Raw genomic sequence first — 24809 nt, forward strand, 5'->3', positions numbered from 1 at the left:
TTTGGCGGGGACACAATTCAGTCCATAGCTACAGGAGTTTCGGCAAACCGTGAGGATCAGAAGCCAGACAGCAGAGGGCTGGTGAGCATGTGGGGAATGCAGCAGAAAACATGGCTGCTCATGAGAGTTGCTAGTGAAAGGTTGATGCTCTTATGAGTAGCTTTTGGAAAAAGAAAATAATCTTAGGAAACAAGATATCTCATGTTTAATTTGCTTTGACACCTCCTTCCCCAGATCCAAAGTGAGCTACTGATGTATTTTTCCCTTCCCCTCTTCCCATTACTAGGATATAAGTCAGATGAGCATTTATAAAATCTACTCATGATATACCGTTAAGTGAAAAAGAACATATTACAAAACAGTGTGTGCTATATGACCCGATTTGTTTAAAACATTCACAAATTAAATTCCTTTAGAAGGCCACATATACCTAATGTCATTGTTTATTCCTGGAGATGGGAGTAGGAAGTATTGAGCAAGGTTCAGCTAGGAATACAAACAACATTGGATGTTTCAAGTAGAAAGGATTTGACTTAGGCAGTTCTGTGCTAGCAAAACCAGGGCAGGGCTGGAGAAGGGAAGGGTGGACGGGGGCCACCAGGCGCTGCCAGGTTTGCCATCATAGCTGTGGTACTCTCTAAGGTCAGGAAACTGCTGCTGCTTTCACACCTGCCCAGAGCAGGTCTGACCAGTCAATGCAGGACCTCATGTCACCAAAGCCTGTATATCAGCTGCCACCATCATGGCCTGAGGGACAATGGCTTCCACCTCCCTTTTTGCCTTCCAAACCCATGCCAAGTGCATCTCATTGGCAGAGCTGAAACTGTATTCAGGACCTAGTAATTAAGAGAGTCTGGGAAGTAGTCCTCAGGACCCAATCTCTGATTCTGGGGAGTGCAGAGAAAGGAGGTGGGAATTGTACCAGGTCCAGACAATGTTCATGGTAGTCTACTCTCTTTGGTTACAAGACAACCAGATACACTCCCTTACACTTAAATTTTACAATTGCAATATCAATGGACACCAATCCTCATTCAAATTGGGGATTGTAACCATCCTTCATTCAAAATGGGAGACCCAAAGTCCCATCAGGTATTGCATCCATTGTTAAGTGATCATTCCTCTTCTAGTTCAATGTTAAATTCATCTAAATATCATGTAACCTAACTATTAAACTATAGGTTTCACCAACTTATTTGTTACTGGTCACGAGGCTAAGTTGGTATTTATAACTTCCTTCTTGCAAGTTGTTCTAATATACTAGTTTTTACCACTGGGCAATTTCTAGGAGTTAACTTAAAGCAGTGGTCAGCAAACTCATTAGTCAACAGAGCCAAATATCAACAGTACAACGATTAAAATTTCTTTTGAGAGCCAAATTTTTTAAACTTAAACTTCTTCTAACGCCACTTCTTCAAAACAGACTCACCCAGGCCGTGGTATTTTGGCCCCACTCAAGGGGCCAAAGAGCCGCATGTGGCCTGCAAACCGCAGTTTGCCAACCACGGATCTAGAGAATCCCTTGGGCTCCAAACATAGTCCTCCCTGCCCCATGATACAGCAACAATCCAATTTCCTTTTGATAGTTAGGACCACTCACCCCATCCAGTACAGAAACTCTCTTCATTGCCAAGGGCCTGGTGGCAGTCCATGGAACCACTGTGATAGTCTTTGATGGAGGCATAATTTCCTTGGGAACTAAGACTTCTATAACTTTTAAAAGTGGGTTTCTGAGTACATAAATGACAGGAGCCATTCCACCATTTGCAACCCCCCATCCCCACACCAAAAAAGAAAAGAAAAGAAAAGAAAAGAAAAAAGAAAAATAGCAGCACCAAATACTATTGCTTATCGGGAGCATTTACTGTATCTCTAGGGCACTGAAACATGTTTATCTCCCAAATGGTACAGTTAGGTCTATCATGGTAGGAATTCAGGTCATAATGTACTTGTCACCTGACCTTCTGCTATGGACTGCATTGTGCCCTCCGCCACCCCTGCCCTTCATATGTTGCAGCCTAACCTTCAATGTAATGGTATTTGGAGGTGGGATTTTTTGAAGATAATTAGGTTTGATAAAGTTCTGAGGTGGAAGCCTCAATGGACTAGTGACCTTGCTTCAGCCCTCTCCCTGCCAGGTGAGGACACAGTGAGGCCACCTTTTCCAAATGAGGAAGAGAGTCCTCAATGGGAACTGAAGTGGCTGGCACCTTAATCTTGTCCTTTCCAAACTCCAGAACGGTAAGAAATAAATTCCACAGTTGGTTAGGCCACCCAATCTGTAGTATTTTGTTACAGCAGCCTGAGCTGACTAATAATATACCTTTGTAAATCCCCACTCTGACTGCTTAAGTGTGGATATATCATAGTTTACATAAACTATTCCCTTATTAATAATTTTCAGCTTTTCCAATAAATTCCTAAGTCAGACCCAGACTGAAGTGAAGGCAAGTCAGCACTGTACGTGACCATAATGATAATCAAATCTCTAGACCCTGGCTATGCTAGGGAAGTTAGCGTTTGTCCAAGTGTCTGGCTGCTACTGTACTGAACCTATCATAGAATCTCAGGACCTGAGGGCGAACCAATTTCCTGGTGTGCTGGGGGCTGGGGCGGTGCCTTGGCCGCGGGAGTTCAGAGGACAAGAAGAGCCTTGTCTTACTGGCCCTCGTGCCCGCGTGTCTCCCAGCCCTTCAGGGAGGCCCCGCAAGCAGGGGTCAGCTCATTTACATAATGAAAACTGGCAGAGTTTAATGTGACATCTGCACAGATGCAATTTTCCTTCAAATAAGAGGCACTCATAAATGTTTACGGTCTAGAAGCTCAACTGTATTTTCACATGGAACAGTTTGGCCACTATATATTCAATTTAAACATCCAGGTGATGTGGGATGCATTTTTTCACAACTCACTGAGCCCATTTGCCTTCATCTTCAAGTGTTGAAAGTGCAACATGTTTTAATGAGAATTACACATCTGCCAATTTACTCTGTCAGCCTCCTTTAAATCCGCTATAATCGTTTCTCTGGGCTGAAAATTCCTCTCTGCTCAGGCACTGCTAACCTGCAATCACTCCGAAGGCCAGGATACAATTTAAAAGTCTGGAGTTCTAAATTGGAATATGAAATTTATTGTGTGGCTCCAGTTCAGTGTCAAGTTTTCCAGGATTTTGCCCAGGAAACACAGGCCCATCAGGGCCCTCATCAAGGAGCCCTGTCATTACTCCGACTCCCAAGAGTTGGAACAAAATACATCCCAAGTTTCTTCTAATGCAGGACTTTGAGGGGAAGAGTTTAGAGTAGCTGCCTCTAAAACTCTTGTAAATGAGGCTTGTGCAAACATTCAGCAAACAAAGCTCTCTTTCTCCATAAAGATATGGGCCAACCATTCGCTTTCTTCAGGGCTGTTTCCTGGGCACAGGCAGGAAAACAACAGTTCTCATCCTTGGCTCAGTACATCACTTACAGCAAACCTCTCCCTTGAACAGCAGGGCGGGCACACGGGCTGTGTGCAGGAGACGCAGGGACCAGTTGATCGACAAGCAAGGAAGAAACAGTCCCTTCATATTACGCCCCCACTTTTTCACTACTGATGGATCAAATCCTGTCTCCGCCTTAGGAGTCTACAAGAGGTTAAGCCAGTGTTGGTAAATCAACTGGAGGTACGCTCAAAATATTAGCTCACCTAGAAGCCTACATGATAAGCCTCATCCCGAAACCTCTCAAAATCCCCACGGAGGCCCACAGTTTACAGACCGAGAGCAGACTTGGTGACTAAAATGCGTGCGAGGGACACTGGTCTCTCAGGAAGAGGGGTTCCACGTGGCACTTGTGATAAGCATCTCACTCAACTTCTGATTCCACGCCCTTATCAATAAACAGAGGATTCCGCCTATCACCCTTAAGAGGAACAGAACAATAAGGGGAAAGTGCGTGGCTAACGGAACAAAGAGAAAACTACTGTATCATCTGTAGAAGTCATAATTCACAGGGGTGACTTCAACTCCGAGACCCAGGCTACAGCGCAGAGGGGCAGGGAGAAAGCATGCGCGGAGGCTGCTACCGGATGGCGGTGCCCTGCAAACGGTCTATCTTCTTGTTGAGCTCCGCGATGACGCTGTGCAGCTCCGTGATGCGCTCCTCGTAGCGCAGCGTCGTCCGCTCCTGGACATCCTCATGCTCTCTCAGGAGGTGGGACTGCTCACACTGGAATCACGAGAACAAGAGAGAAAGGGCGATGAGTTGACATACCTATAGGCTAGTGATTCTAAGCTGTGTAGCCTCAATTCATCACAGCTTCAACAACGAGCATGCCCAAGATAAAACATATGCCTGCTCACTGACCAACAATCCCGAGAGACACAGCGAAGTGCAATTTTACAACGTAAACATCCGCGTCCTGGCCTCTCTGCCACCCATTCTCTCTTTGGGGGAAGATCCCTTTGCCACCGCACATAACCCTCGTAGGACTAGCCAAGCCTCCTCTTTTCCTTAGCCAAGAAGTGGGGAAGGGGCCCAAGCTGGGTCCTTCGGATGCCTTCTTTGGGAATTTGAATCTTAAGTGAATGGACCGAGGGTGCGAGAAGTCGATTCACCTGACTGAGGGCCCTGAAGAGACTGTCCCTTCGCTCCTGGTCCGTATATCTCCAGAGCTTCCTTCCCAAGCTCCTTTATGGCTGTTTAGGCTCCTGTTTACCCATTCCTTCCTTTTTTGCTGAAGTCTGTTGGGTTCTGTTTCAGTGACTTTTCAATCAAAGAATCCCGAGTGATATGACACCATTTCTTATTTGGCTGGTTCTCTGCAGGCCAGAGTGGAAACTCCTGGGAGGCAGGGACTAGATGTTTCTGTGAAATAGCCCTGCACCTGGCACACGGCCTGGGTCACCGAGGATGACCAGGAAGTGTCATGGAATGAATAAACCACCGTGTTTCAGGCTGGCCTGAAGGATGCTTTGCAGAAACAATGACAAAAGAGGCTGAGGAGCTTCCCTTGCTCAGCATTTTATAAACTAAGAGGCAGCAGATGCTATAAAAAAGCATTTTTGTTGCCAGAGTTTAAATCCTAAGGAATCTGTTCACCTCTTTCATTTCTGTCCCTATTCAGAACCCCACACCAGTCACTGTGCATTTAATCTCATTTACACAATAATAAAACACTCGTCAGGGATGGAACAAGGAGTCTAGCTTATGTTCCTGTCTACTGTGTTCAGCCCTGATTAATTTCCTGTCTAGTAGAGGAATTTTTATTTCATTTTCAGCAAAAAGCCAAGAGCCATGGGTACTTGCCCGCTTTGCACTTGTGGGGCTGGTGACAGACAGGCAAGGGTAAGACTTCTCATCCATGCCTTCAATGTCCTCTCTCTTCCCTAAACCTGCTGGGGTCCCCATGGTGTGATGCAGAAGCCCTTGGACAGGGATAAAAAGCCTTCAAAGACAAGTGGGACACTGCACTAAGCCTATCCCAGTAATGAAGCACAGGTGCTCAGCACAGGAGTCTGATGTATACACTGGTATAGAGCGTGGCAAGGACCACACCTCTGAAGAGGACCCTGAACAATGGCTTGATCAGTACTAATGTGGAAACATCCCGAGGGCTGCTCAGGGTTCCAGAAACAAGATCAGATGCAGCCAGGTTGATGAATGCTTTCTTACAGGTTTTTGTGAGACAGTTACTCTCTGAGAAATTGTGATATGACTTTTGTGCTTAGAGACAGCCTGAAACATCCAGTAACATCCATTCAAACTCAAACACTTCGGAACTAAGTGGAAGCACTGAGTGATACTTTCCTAAGCAGGCGACCCTGCTAGAGGTTCTCACAGGTTGAGAACTGCTGCTATAGAGCCTAAGGCATCGGAAAACACAGATATTTACATTACAATTCATTAACAGTAGCAAAATTACAGTTATGAGGTAGCAACAAAAACAATTTTATAGTTGGGGGTCACCACAACATGAAGAATTGCATTAGAAAGGTTGAAAACCATTGTTACAGATGAACAGGCCATTAAGGAAGACAGTAAATTATAAAACCCACTTAAAAATGGAGAGGTGCAAGTGTTTATATTAGAAAAAAGCATATAACCAATTGGTAATCACCAAGACAACTCTCGGCATCCCTGCTGACTGTTAGGAGCTGCCCCCAAGGTAAGACCACATGGGGCTGCCCAGGTTGCAGAGAGATCAGATGGGTGATGACCAGGCTACAAGAGCATGTAGCTGGCGTTGTGCCATCATTACCCCTGGCTCTAACTGCAAAGCCGGCCAGGAAGGTGTCATTATGAACAAGAGACAACAGGAAGCCTGATGATTCAGTCAGATGGAAAAGTGCCTATAGCTAAACGGATAAAAAAGAGTTATATTGTATACTTAGAACTAAGGGGTTCATTTGGGAGTAGCAAGACTATATTGGGGGACATTTCTTAGCTGATGGCAAAGATATCTCCTTTACATTTCTATAGTTTACCAAAATTATGCGTTTAAAAGTGGTAGAAAGCCTCTGCAATTCTACGCTTCCTCTAAAATGAACAGGTATGTTTTGATTTCCCATTGATATCTAAGATACTGTGCTAGGTGCCCTGGTTGGGGCGGGGCGGGGGGGGGGGTGGGAGAGTCACTATGATATCTACTCTAAAGGGAATGGTGGTCACACCTTCTCTACTGGACAATAAAGCCATGGACCGAAGTGAGGGTGGGAGTAGAAGAGATGGTGGAATGGTACCTGAGGATTTCTTTCCCCATGAAAAGAGAATACTGGGAAATCATTATTAAAACTCCTGGCCTGTATGTGGATGAATGATTGAGAAGACTTTATTTAAGGTTTCACCTGTATAAATCAACACCCTCGAGAGGTATCTCATTAAAAACCTCCCCATTCTGTGCACACTGACTGTACACGGCCAAAGGCACTTGAAATGCTGATCTCAACATCAGTGAGAATCCCCTGGGCTTTCCAGGCCGGGGAGCAGGGGAGGGCAGAAGCACGGGAAGAAACAAGTCATCACCTGCAGGAGCCAAAGAGCCCAACAACACACCCTTGTCAGGCCTCCCCTTACACTGCACAGGAGCCAACCCGAGGAATGTGGCACTTCAGTGCAGGAGGAGGAGACGAGGGGGCGGAACCTGGGACAGACAAAGCCGCTCTGTGCACGCTGGGTGCCTTCCTGCCCCGGCAACCTCCCACTCCGGCAGGATGGGCCTGGTAAAGCGAGACCTGATTCTGTCATCACCCTCTAGTCCTGTTACTAATCGGGGCCTCTCACCACCACGAGTTTCCAAGACCTGTGAGAACACTTTAACCTGGGATTGCGGGTATTCGGTTGGACGAGGACAGAGGCTAGGTCACGCGCGATACCACAACTCCACATAAGGTCACCTGTGGCAGGGATCCCAGTAAAGCCTCATTCAAGAAGATAATTCAATGAAGACAGCTATAGAGGAAAAAAGGGTATTACCACTTAACATGTGCACGGTTTTTAAGTTGAAATTTAAGTATGTTATAGACATTTTTAAAAAATGATGATGAGACATCCATTCCGTGCACGGAACAGAATAACAGATCTCAGTGTGGGGTGGTGGGGCCATAGAGAGATTAACCAAAGAACATATATACATAACCCATGGACACAGACAACAGCAAGGGGAAGGCCTGGGGTTGGACGGGGGCTGGGTAGAGGGGGGGCACAAAGGGAGAAAGTGAGAGATACCTGTAGTATTGTCAATAATAAATAAAAATAAAAAATCAATTCTTTCATAATCTATTAACACAATCCTTTTCACATGGTGCTCATTTCTATCCAGCATTTTCTTATGTGGGGTGTGGGGTGCACAATGTGTAAGTATCAGCAACCCTGTAACAGCCAGCAGGGCCTTCACCAAGATGGGTTCACCTCCACCTGTGCACATAGTCAGATTACACTTCCCTTGAAACTTGATATGGCCATGTGACTTGTTTTAACCAATGAGGTGTTAGTGAATATAAATCATTTTTTATTCAAAGCCTTTAAGAGCTGGTGTGGGATTTGCCCCATTCCCTTCCCCAGACCATGGCTGCCTGGCCATGTTCCAGATGTTAGAGGCCCATCACTTTGGGAGGCTGGACCAGGGCAATATCACACAGTCTCCCTTTAGACCCAATGAGCTCCCAGCAAGAAGAAACTCACCTTCAGTATTTTAAGCCACTAAAAATGTGGGGTTGTTTGTTAGTACTGCATATTCTGATGATGCAACTATTTTGTAGAAGAAAATGGACTGTCAAGTGGCCAATTTATTTATAACTAGTGGCCCAGTGCATGAATTCATACACATTGAAAGGAAATTAATTAGAAGAAATATTTTAATATTGCTACTCACCATTTCTCTGTAATAGAAGTGTCAACCAAATTCAGGATCGACAATGACAGATGGAAACACATGTGCAATTGGTGCCTGCAACATCTTTATATGTATTGCCCATGCATGAGTAAACTTGGCCTTTTATAAATCTAGAACAAACTTGCTTAATTAGTCCTGCTTTCTGATTTAGCTGAACCTTTCCCAGCCCAGCGAAGCACCCCAACTTCTCTTCCAGGTAATTGTCAGCACCACAGCAGTAAATATCAACAGGAAGCAGATTATTGTTGTAGATCATACAGGGAGAACAAAGGGTAAAATATTTAACTGCAGCAGTGTTTGACTATATTCTGCGCAGTAAGAAAACCTGAAGTCATTTTCAAGGTCCACCATTTCTTACTTCTTTTTAGTTGGGTCAAGTTTCTAAACTTTCTAAATCTCCGTTTTCTGGGTAATGAAAAGAAAAGAAAATTCCACCGAGTCTCCTTCTCCAGAACTTCTGTGAGGATTAAATGAGATGAGGCACAGGAAAACACTTCACAGACATTTGGTTACAGTGTAAAGTGTTCCTGGGCTGAAGAAACTGCAAGAAGGCTAGTCAATGCTAGGGAGAGGAAGCCGGGTGTTGCTACGTGACATCATTACGTGGATGGAGGGAAGGACACTCAGCATATTAGCCTTAAAAAAAATTATACATACATACACACACACATACATATATATATATATATACACATACATACATACATACATACATATTATATATGGTAACAAGCAGAAACCATGTGAAAACCGCTCTCCTTCCTGTTGATGGCATTAAGCAGTTGCAGCTTCAAGCTTTGTAGCCACAATCTTTTCCTCCCTACTCCCTCTCAGCCCCCTAACTTGCCTCTTCTTTACAATCTGCCTGAAGATCTCAAGTGTCAGCACAGGGATCCCAGCTTGTTTCCTGCTCTGAATCGCTGCAGGTGAACCTCAGGAAATAGTGGACATTATGCTTACAACCAGCAGTTCTCTTCTCAAATCCCTGGGAGCACCCAAACAGCAAAGTAGACAAGGGAGGAGGTAATAAAATGGGGGAACTCCAAGTCCCTCCAGTTTCCAGCCTCAGCTGCCCACCTGAATCAATTATTCAGTGACAACTTTCCTGACAAGGAGTAATGGCAGCTTCTTTTAGCAAATTTTACAAGGGAGAGATTATTTTCTTCTAACCATATGGAACTGTCCCATACAATTTCAGCTGAACAAAATTAAGAAATGATTTCAAATGACACATTACTGCTTTTTTTTTTTTTGGGGGGGGGGGGTATTGGTAATGGCATCCAGGGTTCTCCCTCCTACCAGCCCATATTTCATTGTTGACCGATCCTATAGCACAGCCAAGCCAGAGAGTCCATGGCTGCAGCGTCTTGCCTGCCATTGAGTTTCTGGAGGTCAGTATTGTCAGGATTGTGGATTTCTCCTGCAACTACAGACTTCCAATTTGAAAGGCAAAGAACAAAAAGGCTAAGATTAGATATGATGAAATTTTCTTTTGCTGTATGTCACTGGGAGTCAGTACATATGCCCTAAGCCCTTTCTCTAGGTTCCAGCTCTCCCATCATGATGATGAAGCAAATAAAAATCTACAAAAATACATGTTTAGCCACACAAATTGATAAAATTGCCTAAATGCAAAATGTTTCATAAACATAAGCAACCAACAAGCAATTATACAACCACCAAGAATAAAACCCTTTAGGCTCATCGCTTCTCTGGGTGCAACCAGGGAGAGAGCAGTGAGTCAGCCTTGAGACGGGCTGGCCTGAGAGCTGAGCCCTCGTTGGAAAAACCCTGTGCATTGTGGTGATGCCAAGGAGCTTTATGGTTTCGTTAATGTTCTTCACTGGGTTTTATCTTATTCCACAGAGGCCACAAATCTTTAATCATCACATTAGTCTCAGCTGTCAAACCTGAGAGCGTTATGAGCTCGGTTCTTGAAAAATGCAGACTAATCATTAGTCTGTTAACCCTCTCCACCATGCTCTGGAGGGGGGGTCAGTACCGCTTCCTTGTAAAATACGCTAAGAAGTAATGCTACTTTCTCAGGGTCACATCGGATTGATCACAGCTAACAGCTCACCCCCATTTTCAGTCCTTGCCCAGATTCTCCCGAGGGAAAGGTGGGAGGAACCAGGCCAACTGAACGGAGGCCCAGCTCGAACTGAAACACCATCAATGAGCAAAACAGCCGGAGCAGTTAACCAAGGAAGAGCATAAACAAAAGAGGAGTGGAACGGGGGGTGGGGTGGGGATCCTGACAAAGAGAATGCATGTATATGTCTCATATAAAAAAAAAGAGACAGAAAACACTCTCTCCATTACATTTAACAGAAACAGTTTTATATATTTTTCCTAAAAGTCAAGAAATAGAAAACTCCAAAGACTTGCTTTCCAAACACAAAGAGCTTAGAAAGAGGTGTTCCTTATTGCTACTGACAAATTCAAAGGAGGTTGTCTGAAATATCTCCTCTGCAGTAGGTAAAAAAATACAATAAGTTAAAGGAATGATCAGTACTAAATAAATATCAGATATGCTGAAAGCATGATTGATTCCGTGCTATATACAAGAATGATCTTTGCCAGTTTCCCACAAGGCTGCTCCCCATGGGACTAACGTATGTATGTTGGCCAGAATGCATGCACTTGTCGGTATACCTGTCTTATTTGGGAGGGTAAGGATGTTTAAACAAATTATCCTGTGCCCCATTCCCCATTCCCTTCCAGATCCCCTCTAGATGCTAAGGGCCACCTGGGCAGCTTAAGAGACAATACAGGATTAATGCAGCTATGGGTTCCCATGAAAACTGGATTCAAGTCCTGACTCCTGATACTTTTTGAATACATAATCTTGGGCAAGATATTAAAATTCCCTACACCTCAATTTCCTCATTTGCAAAATGGGAATGTTTAATAGTATTTATGCCTGAGGTCATTATGAGAGTTCATATAAAACATGTGGAATGTTCGGCATAGAGATAAAGAAATGTGATAATTGTCGCTGTTGATACAAGCTAATAGTGATGTGATGAATCAAACCCCCCAGAAAGCTGCAATGAATAGACTCTAAGATGCTCCAATTAGTCTGTGTCTCCTTGTATTCAACCTTTTGGTGATACCCTCTCATTGAATCTGGGCAGGACCTGTGGCTTGCTGCTAACAAAATGCTCAAAGGTGACGGGATGTCACTCCAATGATTGCATTTTATTATATAAGGCTCTGTCTTGTGAGCAGACTTATTCTAGAATTTTTCTCAGCATTGTTGACTTTGAGGAAGCAAGCTACCGCAAATTATACAATCACAAAGAAACAAATTCTGCCAATGAAATGAATGAGTTTGGAGGCAGACTCCTCCCCAGTCGACCCTCCAGATGAGCATTCAGCTCTCCCCAACACCTTGAGTGAAACTTGCAGAGGACCCACCAAAACCATGCCCGGGCTCCCAAAGCATAGAGACTGTGAGACAACAAATGTGTGTTGTTTTAGGCCAGTAAGTGACAATTTATTACACAGCAGTGGAAAACTAACACAGAAGTGCTCTTTGTCTTCCTTATCATATTGGTTCTGGGCTCCTTTATGCAGCTCTCTTCCTTTTTCATCACTACTCTCTAAACTCTACTGACTGGTTGAATCCATGATCATGGATTAAACCTTTTCTTCAGCCAGTTCCAGTGTCACCATTAATAATTACTCAACAGATGCTAAAGCTTGTTTTGATTATTTCAAAAGAACACACTCAAGATTTAAATTTTACATTTTCGGTTTAATCATAGCTCTGTAATATTTAGAGAGCTGGTAAAACTTACTAAAGCCTTGGAGCATACATTTACACACGAACCTGTACTTCCAAAACCTGGTAAAGCCTCATTCTAACACAAATCATTTAGCAAGGCACATAGCACAGAAAGCATGGCACAGTCATTTCGTTGTTCTTATTTTTTCTTGCACAAATCTCACCTTTATATGAGTCTGGCAAATCTGGCGGGTTTTTTTTTTTTGTTTTTGTTTTTCATGCTCTCTTTCCTGGGCCCTAGTATCTGAACTGGGAACACATCTCCAGTGAAAGGAACAGAGAGTAGTTTTTCAGTATATTTAGTGTAAGAATGCAAACAAGCAAAAGTTAATTGGTGGCACTATGATGTGACTACTGTCATTAGGAGAAAAACCAACCATCGGAAACTATTCCATAAGAATGTCCTGACCACAGGTAAGTTAGAAGGGAGGTGAATCAGTCCTTGACACAGACCAGGAAAAGTTGTCCATTGCCTTCTAACCATCCTCTACTCAAGCTGCTGTGTCTTTTTAGGCTTATATTTTCAGAAATACCTTCCTGGTCACCTTTTAAAATCCAAGACATGGCAGCTTCCAATTAAAAGCATTCATAATTTATTTTCCTTTTTAAAAATAAATCTCATTGGAAAAACAACTGACAACAGCTGACTTTGCAGGGTTGTACAGTAGAAAACAGTCACTTCACACCATTGTTATATTTTCCCCTTTCTCAAAAAACTCCTTATGAAATAAAAGTATAAAGAAGTTTTAATTCACCAGAGCCCACCACTGGAGAGCTCTCTCTCTCCAGTTGATTTTCTATAACATTTTTATTACTTTTATAATCAAAAGGAAAATATTTGAAGTAAAGTTTCTATCTAAGTGAAAACTGAAAATCTCTGTCTGTTACAACATTCCATGTGAGAAAAGGACACTGGTGGCCCTGACTGGCTCTGGTCTAAGCAAGTCATTGCCTTGGGTAAATAAGTCAATTCTCTGAGTAGCCTGTCAAATGTGGACATAGATGATCTTAAGTACAAAGGGTCTTTCCTCCCAACTCCAACAGCCTATGATTATGAGACAGAAGGTTTCAAAACTTTCCACAGGTCATTCTAGATAGACCGATGACTGTGGCAGCCTGGTTTTTCAATCTCTCCAAATTCCCACATCAAAACTGACAGAGCACCTACATAGCACAACCAACCACTTAGAAACAAGGTACCCCCTTAAGCAACAGAACACAAGCAGGTAGAGACACCACCATTCACAAGACCCGAGTGATGTCTGTGTGGGCAGAAGCAGATGGAAGTCTGAGAACTGGAAGAGCCCAAAATAACCAAATCAGCATACACAGGAAACTGAGAGGAGAATAGCGGCTAAAGCCAGGAGGAGCTTTTGCCTGAGCCTAGAGTGAGTGAGTAAGGGACCCACAGAAAGATCTGCAGGGGCTAAAGCAGTTGATCTGAAAGGGCTAAACTTTCAAGTTGTCCTCTGCAAACTTTCAAGACTGATCCCAGGTTTCCTCTCCAGAAGGAAAAATTGCAGGGAGTGGGTCAAAATCTAACAGAATGGGGGTAACGGAGGCAAAGGAAAGAACAGATCCAGGTAGAAGTAGGTAAGGGGAACAGAGCCAGGAAGTATCAGAAAGCAGGCTGCCACATTGTAGATTACATGACAGCAGAAGACTTAGCTCTATGAACTTAAGAGAGAGAGAAAAAAAAAAAAGCCATAATAAATCCTGCCTCCTTAAAGTTCAAGGAAGCTATTTTTTCATATAAAAATGAAACACAAAAGTACTGAGGTCAAATTCCATACAAAGGTTATAAGAAAGAAGAAGAGGGGGAAAAAAAGAGCAGAATAACATCCCTATAAACCATGAAAGCATGCCACAAAATAGATGAGAGGGAGAAAAAGCCCAATATAATAGCTTACTATTTCAAAATAAGTTAAGAGATTTTCAGGAAATAAAATTACACAAGACACAAAAGAACATAATTCAAAATCAGAAAAACTCAGAAGGTAATAGAACACAGAAAAAACAGAAAGAAGAAAAAATGCATTTCAGAAATAAAGACTAAACTAGGAGAAACACACATGGGAATAAACAATATATAATACCCCAAGAGAAAGAGAAGGTGGAGAATAGGAAGAACAAAGTAAAAAGAGAGAAAGATATAAAGGATTTGACAGATACTTAACACAGGCAAAGAAAACCTCACATACATAATAAGCATCCTTGAAGAATGAAAAATCAAAGTAAGGGAACTGAACTAATATTAAACATTAACATTTTTTTTTAAAAAACCTTACCAGATATTAAAAACATTTATTTTAAAATATAATCAAAATAATGCACAGCAAACCTGAGAATATCTAACGAGAACGATTAAGATTACGAATTGCTCTAGTAAAATTACTGGACTTAAATAAAAAGAAATGAAATAAAATGCTATGAATATCTAGAATAAGTAAATGTCTTGTGAGGGAAAAGAAAGTTGTATTATAATTATCGACTTTGAGAGCAATGCTGTCTGCCAAAAGAGAATTAAAAAAACATATTCACGTAAAGAAAAGATGAGCCAAGGGCTTTCTATTCAGCAAAAATGCCTTTCAAGTATGAAGGGCACCGACACACTGTTATTAGCAAGCAAAGACTCGGAGAAGATTATTTTAATGAGTCCTTCCCGAGGAATTTAAAAGCAGAGGAGTGACATCGACCTGGTCAACATGAAACTTATAGTTCCTTGTTGAGGACTGAAAGGGAGGGAGGACAGGCTGCAATGGCCATCATCAGGAGTGTGGATGTAGTACAATGGCAAAAAATTGGGGAAATGAGGAGAGCATAATGACAACATTTTAAAAAATACTTCTCAGTAATTATATTTTTTATGGGCATGCTAATATTATCCTGAGCCTGTTTGTATATAATATGGAATAAAACAAATAAGTAATTATGAAATATTCTAATTCAGTCATCCTCTGTAACTTTAAGAACCAGGATTCTAAGTATGAAAAGAAAGATAAAATACAGAAGAGGTTAAGTAAAAGTACTCTGTACTTCTTTGAGTAACTCAGCAAGGTCAATGGTTCAGGGATAGTGTGGGGCTGCCTGATTCTCAATGAAAAAAGTAAGAGTAAGGCAGAACTAAATTAACTTTTACCTTTGGAAAATATGGAAGTAGAATAGGGCAATTCAATTTTTCCCAATTTGAATAGGAGCAATTAGCATAACTCCTATGGTATTTTATCTTAAAATTTATTTATATATAAAAAATTTACATACATATAAATTTTAAGATAAAATACCATAGGAGTTATGCTAATATATATATATATATATTATATTATATTATATTATATTATATTATATTATATTATATTATATAAAATTTCTATTATATAATTTCCTGGCTGTCTGTAAAAACAAGAACCAATCTAGAAGCAATAAACACCCTTAGCACCCACATTGTGGTCTTGAAATACCATTTTCCTTGAGTGAAATGAGGGCTACTTGGAGAATGGTTTATTCCAAGTTTGGGGCAAAAAATGTACAAGGTGAACCTGGAACAACTATTAGGCTCATGTCAAAAGACTCCGAAACCAAGTTGAAGAGGTTCTTACTGTAATTTGAGTTTCTGCAAGAAAAATAATTATAATGAATTGAAACCCAAATATGTTTAAATCTATAAATTCATGACAATATTAGAAAAAATAATTAGATACTTTCAGTAAATCATAGTTAATCAATTCATTACCTTGAAAAATGTTAAGTAAATTAAAAGAATAAAGCATTAATTCTGCTTTTCCTCTATGAAATATATCATTGTTTCAATAAATCATACATGATGGACATTGTCTCTTGAAAGCAGTTAATAAACAAGAAAGAATAACTAAAAAAGAAATGGTCAGAACTAAAATATAATGATTTATAAATCCTCATGAATCAATGAACTTAGGTACTGAGTGTGAATAGCTGCTAACATTACTGAAAGCAAGACAACCAGACATTATATGCTGCCCAGTGAATAAACAAGTGCCCTCTAAAGCCATGCCAAGGGTCTGGACATGATCTGACTGAGCCCCTGCAGCCAGCTAATTTGCAGGAAATACAGGGGACAGAGGCACGTGTGGAACTGCACTGAGTGTGCAATTATCAGCATCCAGATTGTGGGCAACCATAGGTCAAGTGGTTGGGTTTAACAGATTAATTATAAGGCAAACAAAGACTAGAGGAAAAACCTGATGATGAAGAGATTCAATGGAAACAGTTTTTAAATGGATTAAGACTAAACTCTGTCTATAGACTTTAGTGGAAAACTGTAAAGAAACAGAAAGTCTATAATAATAAAAGGGTAATATACTAATTAGACAGGATGTCTTCCAGACGTCATTCCGGACGTCCTTCCTGACGAAGCCAGGGCCGAAGGGAAGCCAGCCTGGGTCCCGGGTGCCTGTGGCTGGCCAGAGGGAAGCCAGCCCAGGTCCCGGGTGCCTAATGACGGCTGGAAGAGGGAAACCCGGGTCCTAGGTGCCAGAGGGAAGCCACTGCTGGTGCCAGCAGCCTGGGACCCAGGTGCCAGAGGGAAGCTGGTGCTGGCAGCTGGGGGAAGGAAGGCCTACTCTTGCATGAATTTTCGTGCATCAGGCCTCTACTATGACTATAAAAAGTCATGGTAGGAGTCACCTTGGTGGGAGGGAAAGTGGAATTGGATAACTGGCAAGTGCTATTTCTTGGCCTCGACAGTGGTTATGAGGATGTTTGCTCATCCTGTATAACAAAAGGCTAATATGCAAATCGACCGAACAATGGAATGACCAGTCACTATGATGTGTACTGTCTACCAGGGGGCAAATGCTCAATGCAGGAGCTGCCCCCCTGGTGGTCAGTGCGCTCCCACAGGGGGAGCACCTCTCAGCCAGAGGCTGGGTTTACAGCTGGCGAGTGCAGCAGTGGTGGCGGGAGCCTCTCCTGCCTCCACAGCAGCACTAAGCCAGCAGCCGGACATCCCCTGAGGGCTCCCAGACTGTGGGAGGGTGCAGGCTGGGCTGAGGGACCTCCATGAGTGCATGCATTTTGTGCGCTGGGCTTCTAGTTCACCTATAATTTGTTTTGTGGGAATGTCTATACCTACATTTTATCCCACAATAAAAAGTTAAAAGTCTTTCCGGTCCCTTACCTGTGCCTTGGCCAATTTCTTTTCCAGAAGGTCCCGTTCCCGCTCTGTTTGCTGCAGTCGTTTATTAAGCTCCACTATGTCTCCCTTGAGTGATGCCAGGGCTGCCAAGTGGAGCTGTGGCGACAGAAAGAAAGAAGCACAAGGTTAGAGCCTTCAGCAGAAACTCATTTCCTTCCTTTCCTTCCCTGTAATTAGTGTGATCATATACTAGTAAAAAATGTTTCATCTCCAACGGGATGCTTTGGGGCTTATTAATCTCAGGGGACACCAGACATAAATCAGATGTCTTACAGGAAGCTGGGTTGTATGACCGCCCTAAATGTAACAGGAGAAAACTGTTGTAGGTGGGCAGTGAGACCCAATTTTGGAAGGTCCAATCAGGATGGAGAGCAAAGCTTCTCATTCTAAGGGCTTCCGCTGAGTTCCTCAGCAAGGATAATATTAAGAGCTGATGTGGGGCTGCCTGATTTTCAACATGAGAAGGATGAGGCGGAACAGAATTAGCTTCTACTTTTGGAAAAAATATGCATGCTGAGTTGGGCAATTTAAATGTTTGTTGCCACCCAATCACCCACATTGCTCTGCAAACAACAGATAGACCAAAGAGCTGAGTTAAAAAAAATATTTAATTTAATTTAATTTAATTTAATTTAATTTAATTTTTTCCATCACCATTATCCCCTCTATGCCCTCTTCCACCTCCACCCATCCCTCCCTCCCCTGGGGCTGAGTTTTAATAAAAAAAAAAAAAAATGGGAGAGCTCATTTCTTCAGATGGCCTCCTCCTACAGTTGCCTGTTGGTTTTTTGCCAGCTCATTCCTCCTCCGTGTCCCTCAGCCCGACTAGACTGACCAGATGCTTTTGCACTGGCAGGTCCTCTCAGAGGAGCAGCAACCAGACTCTGATAAATTATGCTGTGAGCAGGCCAACCAAGAATCCATCCAGATACCTTCCCCTGGCCAATTCGCTCAGGTTAACCGGAGCCAGAAAGAATATCCTTCACAGAGGAACAAGCGGCACCGAGCACTGCCAGGATCTCAGGTGCTTGACGTTCAAGTTCTGAACACCGAGCTCCAGCTGCAGGTGCACCTGCCGCGCACCTGCCTGCTCCGGCTTCCGGGGCCAATGGCCGGGACCAGCCCCGAGATCCAATCCAAACACTAATCCCTTGGCAATGCCACCTTTCAACCTTTGCGAGTCCCCACTTCTCATCTGTCTGCATCAATTCCAGGTGGATTCAGCCCATTCCCTAGATCAGTTCCATGTTATATTTGGTGACTGACTAGAATCAACAAACCCTCCCTCTTTAGATTTTTTTTTTTTTTTTTTTGGTGTGTGTGTGTGTGTGTATGTGTGTGTTTTGTAGCTTTGCCAACAGGGACTTAAAGTAAGGAATGAACAAATAAATGTGATCTTTAAAAATGGATGCAGTACAATAGTACATAGTTCAACTCTGAAGACTTTAATTTCAGGTTTAGTAAAATGCCCTTTTCTGCAGCTAGCACCATCTACACTGCATGCTGTTGGCTGGCAGGCTTTGGGGAGGGGGTGGTGTTATGAGAGAGGGAGAAGGAAATACAGGGCAGACACTGGAACTTCAAAACAGTAGTTTCTGTTAGACTGTAACGGCAATGAAAGTGACTTCACCTAATTGCATCGGGGCTGCAAACCAATAGATCAATAGCCGACGTGAAATCAGGAATGTTTGAAGTTAAAGAAGGAAATGCCAGGCCATCTGGCGGTATTTGCCTTCTCATGGAGGGCTAGGGCCGCTCCGAAAGGTCACTGAGGGTTTCACACACGAGGATCTGTCTGATGAATTCTCAGCACAAATGCCACAGTGTTCCCATTGTGCAATCTTTCTGAGGCTGTTCTGCTTCCGTACGGTGGAGTGGAACACAATCCACTCCCTCTGCAACTGGGGCGACCCTCCGCCTATGAACTGTCAATCTGAGGATTTTCCTCCGGCGTCAGACACCGCACCCTGGTGCTGTTATGTCAGGTCTTAGGAGAAGGTTTTCCACATCACTTCTGGCGAGAAGGATAAACTATTAGTACATGGAGAGCTGAGATGTTCTTTCAGAAATAAAGGAGTGGGAACGAGGGCCTGGACTGTGTCAGCCTTTTCCTCCTTTAAAACATCTCCTCTCTGACTTCTGGGGAAGGGTTGCAGGAAGGGGCTGGGGGAGGATTAGGGGAAAAAGATGCCAGAGGAGGCTGCTGTACACCCCTTTGTGAACTGGGCCAGATGGGGAGACACTGGAGGAGCTATTTCCATCACAGTGCACAGCAGAGGGCACCCAGGATGGGTCACTGCCATCGAGGAGAGAGAGCACTGCTCTCCAGATTGGCAGGAAGATCCATTGGATGAGCATTTGGGGCAGGTCCCTTCACTTCCCTGACGGAAGGGGCCTGTCCATAGAGTGAGACCAGACCAGTGGTTCCTCACCTTCCTCAGGTCACAGATTCCTTAAAAATCTCATAAATGGCACGGACCTTTCTTCTACAAGAGTAAAAATCGGGGGTTCATGCATGTGTTCCACCTAATTATGGTGATAACACACTCTGGAAATATTCATGGATCCCAAATTAAGAAACATCCAGATTTGATGCCAGCTCCGCGATCCCGCATTAAGTGTTGTAGACGGTCTCATATGCCATAACACCAACGTCTAGTGAGGAAAAGGCCTTGGTACTTGACCTCTCCCACTTCCACGTCTGCAGGCGAGTGTCTGAAACCCAGAGGTAACTAGCTTCCTCAAGGTCCCAGGGATAAGTTAACATCAGAACCAAGGCCACCAGTGCCCGTTCCTCACTATATGATGATGTGACAGTAATTTTCAGGGTTTTCTATGAGAATAAAATTTTTACTTTAAATATTTCCCTCTAATTATTAAAAATATGAAAATGTAATAAAAAAAAATAAACCAGAAAGATGACACTCTAAAGTTTAGTGGTGGCATCTGGGTAGTTTCAAACTATTTTTGGATACTTAATTATTTTCAAAAGAGAAAGAGGCTTTTGTATTAAGCAAAAGGGTTGTGATTGTGTTTTCTGCACATACAAGCTGTAGCGGAAAAATTGGAAAGGGTTATGTTCCTTCCTTGCTGTATCTTCCTCCCCATCCACCAGCTTTTCTGATAGAAGGTAAAACTTTAAAAATGAGGTAGAATACACACATGTCCCTAATGTTATTGCCAATTACTCAGCAGAAGCCATAACTACAGAGGATGGGAGAGAGTGGGGGGAAAAGTTGGCTCAGAAGTCACAAGACCTGTTGCTTGGAATTGAGCTGACAGGCCCCTCCTTTACCACCTGGTGAGTGGACACAGATAGGTTAAGTTCCCACCACAAGGTTGCTCCCCACTCCCTGTGAATCTCAGGTCAGCAGCTCTCCTGGTCCCACCTTGCCAATAGCTCGGCAATCAAAAGCTGACTAGCCCCTCCTCTACCCCCCCCCCCCCTTCCTTTTGGGTCTCATCCGCTCATCCTGCCAGAGCTGGTGGTATCTCTGCAAATTCATAAGTTAGAGAGGGTGGGCGGTGGTACAAGTAGTATGATGGGGACCTGTGTAGTGTCAAGATAGGCATTAAAACATAAGTATAAAGTTCTTTCTGGGCAATTTTTAAAAGGAGTGAAAGTGGATTTAAATATCAGGAAAGATAAATTTACCAAAATTGACAATATCTATAGTAAGAAAATTACATATAGTAAATCATTTGGGGGGATGTAGTTACCTATATTTTGGTTTCTGAAATGGCCTCCAACTTGAGTTAGAGCTTCAGACATATGAACTATGAAGTACCATTACATGAAGCTGTTTACTAACCAAAGAGGAAGAAAATATATTTGGAGTCAGGGCTCTTCTCCTTCCCAACACGCATCTCTCTCATGCTCAGGAACAAGACCTTGATTTTTAACTGGTTATACGGCAGTTCAGCTACAATGTCCCAGTTTTCAGCCTCCCTCGCAGTTGGAGCTACATGTGGACATGTGACAAAGCTCTAGCCAATAACATGTAAGCAGAACATTATGGGGGAGTTCTGGGAAACTCTTTTTGAAGGAGGGCCTGCCCTTTTTCTCTTCCTTGCTTGGTATATTAATGTGATGGATGGAGTAGCCATCTTGCTTCATAAAGATGAGGTCACCTTCCAGGGAGCTTCTAGTGGCTCAGGGACTCTGGGGAGTCCCCAAGAGCATCACGTGTATTGTCGGTGATAATGTGCTCCCCCACCTTACTCTACCATAGGGGTGTCGAACTCAATCAGAGAAGGGGCCAAAATCTAAAATCCAGCCTAAATCGCGGGCCGAATGGTTTACTGAACAGTCATAAACTGTCATTGTGATGGAAACGCAGCGGAGTGCAGTGATGACAGCGCTGTGCGGGCCTCATTGCAAGGCCTGGCGGGACGGATTTGGCCCGCGGGCCTTGTGTTTGACACATGTGCTCTACCAGCAGCAAGAACAGCAAACACGTGCTGGCAGTCCTGTTCACTCGGCACTCTCCCATGCATCACCCCATGGGATCTTCACCCTTAACCCCACAGCTCCGCGGTCTGCAGGGAAGCCAAGAATCCCAGTTCGCTGAGGCGCCAAGTCCTTTCCCCCAGGATCAGAGCTGGTGACCGGGACCCAGGACCTGAATCGAGGCTGTCAAACTCTAAGTCCACCAGTTTGCTCGTCTTTCTGAGGCTTTGGTCTGCTCTTTAACAGCCATCAGTGGGACCAATGGCTTCCACAGCCACACCTGAGACAGAGGAACGGGTTCACCCCGAGTCTCCTCAGGGCACCAGGGTGTGATGGCTGAGCCCGCCTTCCCGCGCTGCTGGCAGGCAAGCTCAGCCAGGGCAAGGGGTGCCCGTTCTCTTTCTTTCTCCTCCACCTGACCTGGCTACCTGAATGGCACTCCCGTGAGTCATGCCATTCTCTGTCAGGGAACCTCTGTTTCCTCCCAACCAAACGATGACCACTCTGTCCTGAACGAGCCTCTTGCCCTCCAGGTATAGGGGATACACAGTGTTGCTCATGCTTGAGTGGTGACCACGGGTAGTGCCAACTTCCTTCACCACGTGAACTGTTCTCTTTGTTAAAGGCGAAGAAACAAATGCAACTGAACTTTACCAAACACATACTCTTGGCAGATTCTATGCTAAGTGCTTCCTCCCCTTTACCGGATCCCATCAGCTGAAGAGCCCGGCAGAAGAAAGGCAGGGTCAAAACCCCGTGCCAGCCTCTTGGAACATTTTGAGGATTCTAGTCAACTCCATAGTAATAATAAAAACCACAACATTAATAGTGACCACTGGCTTAATGTTTAATGGGTACCGGGCGCTTGGGCTAACTGTCTCATGTAATCCTCACCACAATGCTGGGAAGATAGGTATTATTACCTCCTGACAAATGAGGAAACCGAGACCCAGAGGATGAATAGGAAATCAGCCAGAAAGCAGAAAACTAATAAACAGTAGAATAAATATTAACATACACATACTCCATGCTCTAGTCTCTGCTGTGTGCTCACTAGCACTTCCAACTCAACCTGTCACAGCTCTCCCATGCTTGTAGGGTGTGTGAGTGTGAGGGCATGTACGTGGGAAGGACGAAGGATGAGGGGTGAGAGGTTGGCTGTGGGTACCGGCAGGGGTGGGGAAAAGCAGGGCAGGGGGGGAGGGAGCAGGGAGAGCCTCCCGCAGCAGGGATGAAGCTGGGGCTTGGCAGTTGGCTTAGCTCAGTGTGTATCTGGGACGTTCTCTTCAGTTTCCTGTGCTTTTTCATCCTTTTAAGAAGGGTTTGTACCCAACGGCCCCACCCTGAGTTTTGGCCTTTGCATACTTTCTTTGCCCACTGGCCCCGGAAAGGGTCTGCGGAAGCTCACCACACGAGGAAGCTTTGCCATGTACAACTGATCAAAGTTCTTCCCCCTGGAACTGAAAGCACACGACAATCTTACACCATCTTATCACCGCAGAAGAAATCCGAGAACGTCTAGTCCACTTCCCTTGCTATGAAGACATGAAACAGACCCAGAGAAACAAAGCTCATCACATTCTGGCTTCCTCTGCCCCGTCCACAGGCTCCCCCTCTCCCATATGGCACCCGGGAGCTCCGGGGAGTGAGTGACTGTAGACATCCAGCCCCGTCCTTGGAAAGAGCCACAGGCATCTGCACACGAGAAAACAGCCTCACTCAGCTTCCTCTCCAAGGCTCCCGCCAGCCCAGCGGCTCTCACTCAGACACACAAGAACAAAATCCCTGGCAAAAGGGGTGCGCTCCCTGCCAGATGGACACAACCAGGCCTGTCCAGCAGCTTCCAGGACTGGACATTCCTATTTGCTGCCAGAAGTCCAGCTGGGGGCACCTGCTAGGTAGTATTTCAAGAAAGGCTGCTCATAACCTTGAAACCTGAAACTCATTAAATATCATCCACGAGCTTGCTCACTGCGCGCAAATCAGTCTTTGCAGCCCTAGACCAGCTCCGAAAGCAGTAGCTTTTGTCTTTTCCTTTGCCAGTAATTACAATGAGAGCTCAGCTCTCCCTGATGTACTCTGTAAACCTCCGTTAAGTTCAGTTGTTGAAAGCAGCATTCTAGGGATCCTTCAATATGGGTAGGGTCCCTGTAAGAAAAATGGACCCCATCCAAGGGGGCCTGATATGGAGGATGGTGCCAACGTGATCACAAAGCAGTCACACCACCAGCCCTAGGGCCCGCCTGAAGCAGCTCTTTCCTTGCCTCAAGTAAATGGCTGGGAGATGACTCCCAAGGAAGGCGGTGACTCTCAAGGATGGGAGGCACCAAGACTGGCTGTTGTGGGATTTGCAGATAACCCTCAATCCCATCTGCTCCTCTAAAAATAAGTCTGGCTCAATGATTTGGAGTCGACCTATGAACTAGGAGGTCATGGTTCAATTCCCAGTCAGGGCACATGCCTGGGTTACGGGCTCAATCCCCAGAAGGGAGCATATAGGAGGCAGCTGATCAATAATTCTCTCTCATCACCGATGGTTCTCTCTCTCGCTCTTCCGCTTTTTATTCCTCTCTGAAATCAATAAAAAATATGTATATATTAAAAAATAAAATAAAAAACAAATCACATAAATTTACTGGAAATAATAATGGCTAGCACATGAGTGCTATCTGCTATACAAAGCATGTAACACTTTCTCAGTCATTATTCACATAGCCTTATAAACTGGATACTATTCAACCCCAATTCAAAGAGGTAGGAATTGAAGCTTAGAAGTTCAGTAAACTGTCGAACTAGTAAATAGCAGAGCTAGAACGAAAGCCCGGGTACATCTAACACCTGAGCTGATTCATAACCACTATGCCTCATGCTTTGCAGCAGAATATCATAGCACTTCCCAGGTCCTTGCAGATGCTGAGAAGGTAAGGTTTCAGAGGTTCCTTTTATGAGAGAGAAAAGCAGAAATGCAAAATTAGAATGGGGGTGGGGGGAATGGTATTATTTAAAACTTCTAATATTTTTGAGAA

At 43.9% G+C, this 24809-nt stretch overlaps 1 protein-coding gene across 2 annotated transcripts in view; it reads right to left on the reverse strand.

Annotated features, from left to right (window-relative positions):
* Window positions 1–24809, reverse strand: part of MCC (MCC regulator of WNT signaling pathway) — a 338649-nt gene that overhangs the window by 69825 nt on the left and 244015 nt on the right. For both annotated transcript variants that reach the window (XM_036410932.2, XM_036410933.2), the window contains 2 exons: window positions 17316–17429; window positions 4063–4205 (listed from right to left, as the gene is read on the reverse strand). In XM_036410932.2, the coding sequence (XP_036266825.1) occupies window positions 4063–4205; window positions 17316–17429 (257 nt within the window). The remainder of the gene's footprint in view (window positions 1–4062; window positions 4206–17315; window positions 17430–24809) is intronic.

The sequence above is a fragment of the Pipistrellus kuhlii genome, unplaced genomic scaffold (genome assembly GCF_014108245.1).
Source record: "Pipistrellus kuhlii isolate mPipKuh1 unplaced genomic scaffold, mPipKuh1.p scaffold_m20_p_4, whole genome shotgun sequence".
Classification (NCBI taxonomy): domain Eukaryota; kingdom Metazoa; phylum Chordata; class Mammalia; order Chiroptera; family Vespertilionidae; genus Pipistrellus; species Pipistrellus kuhlii.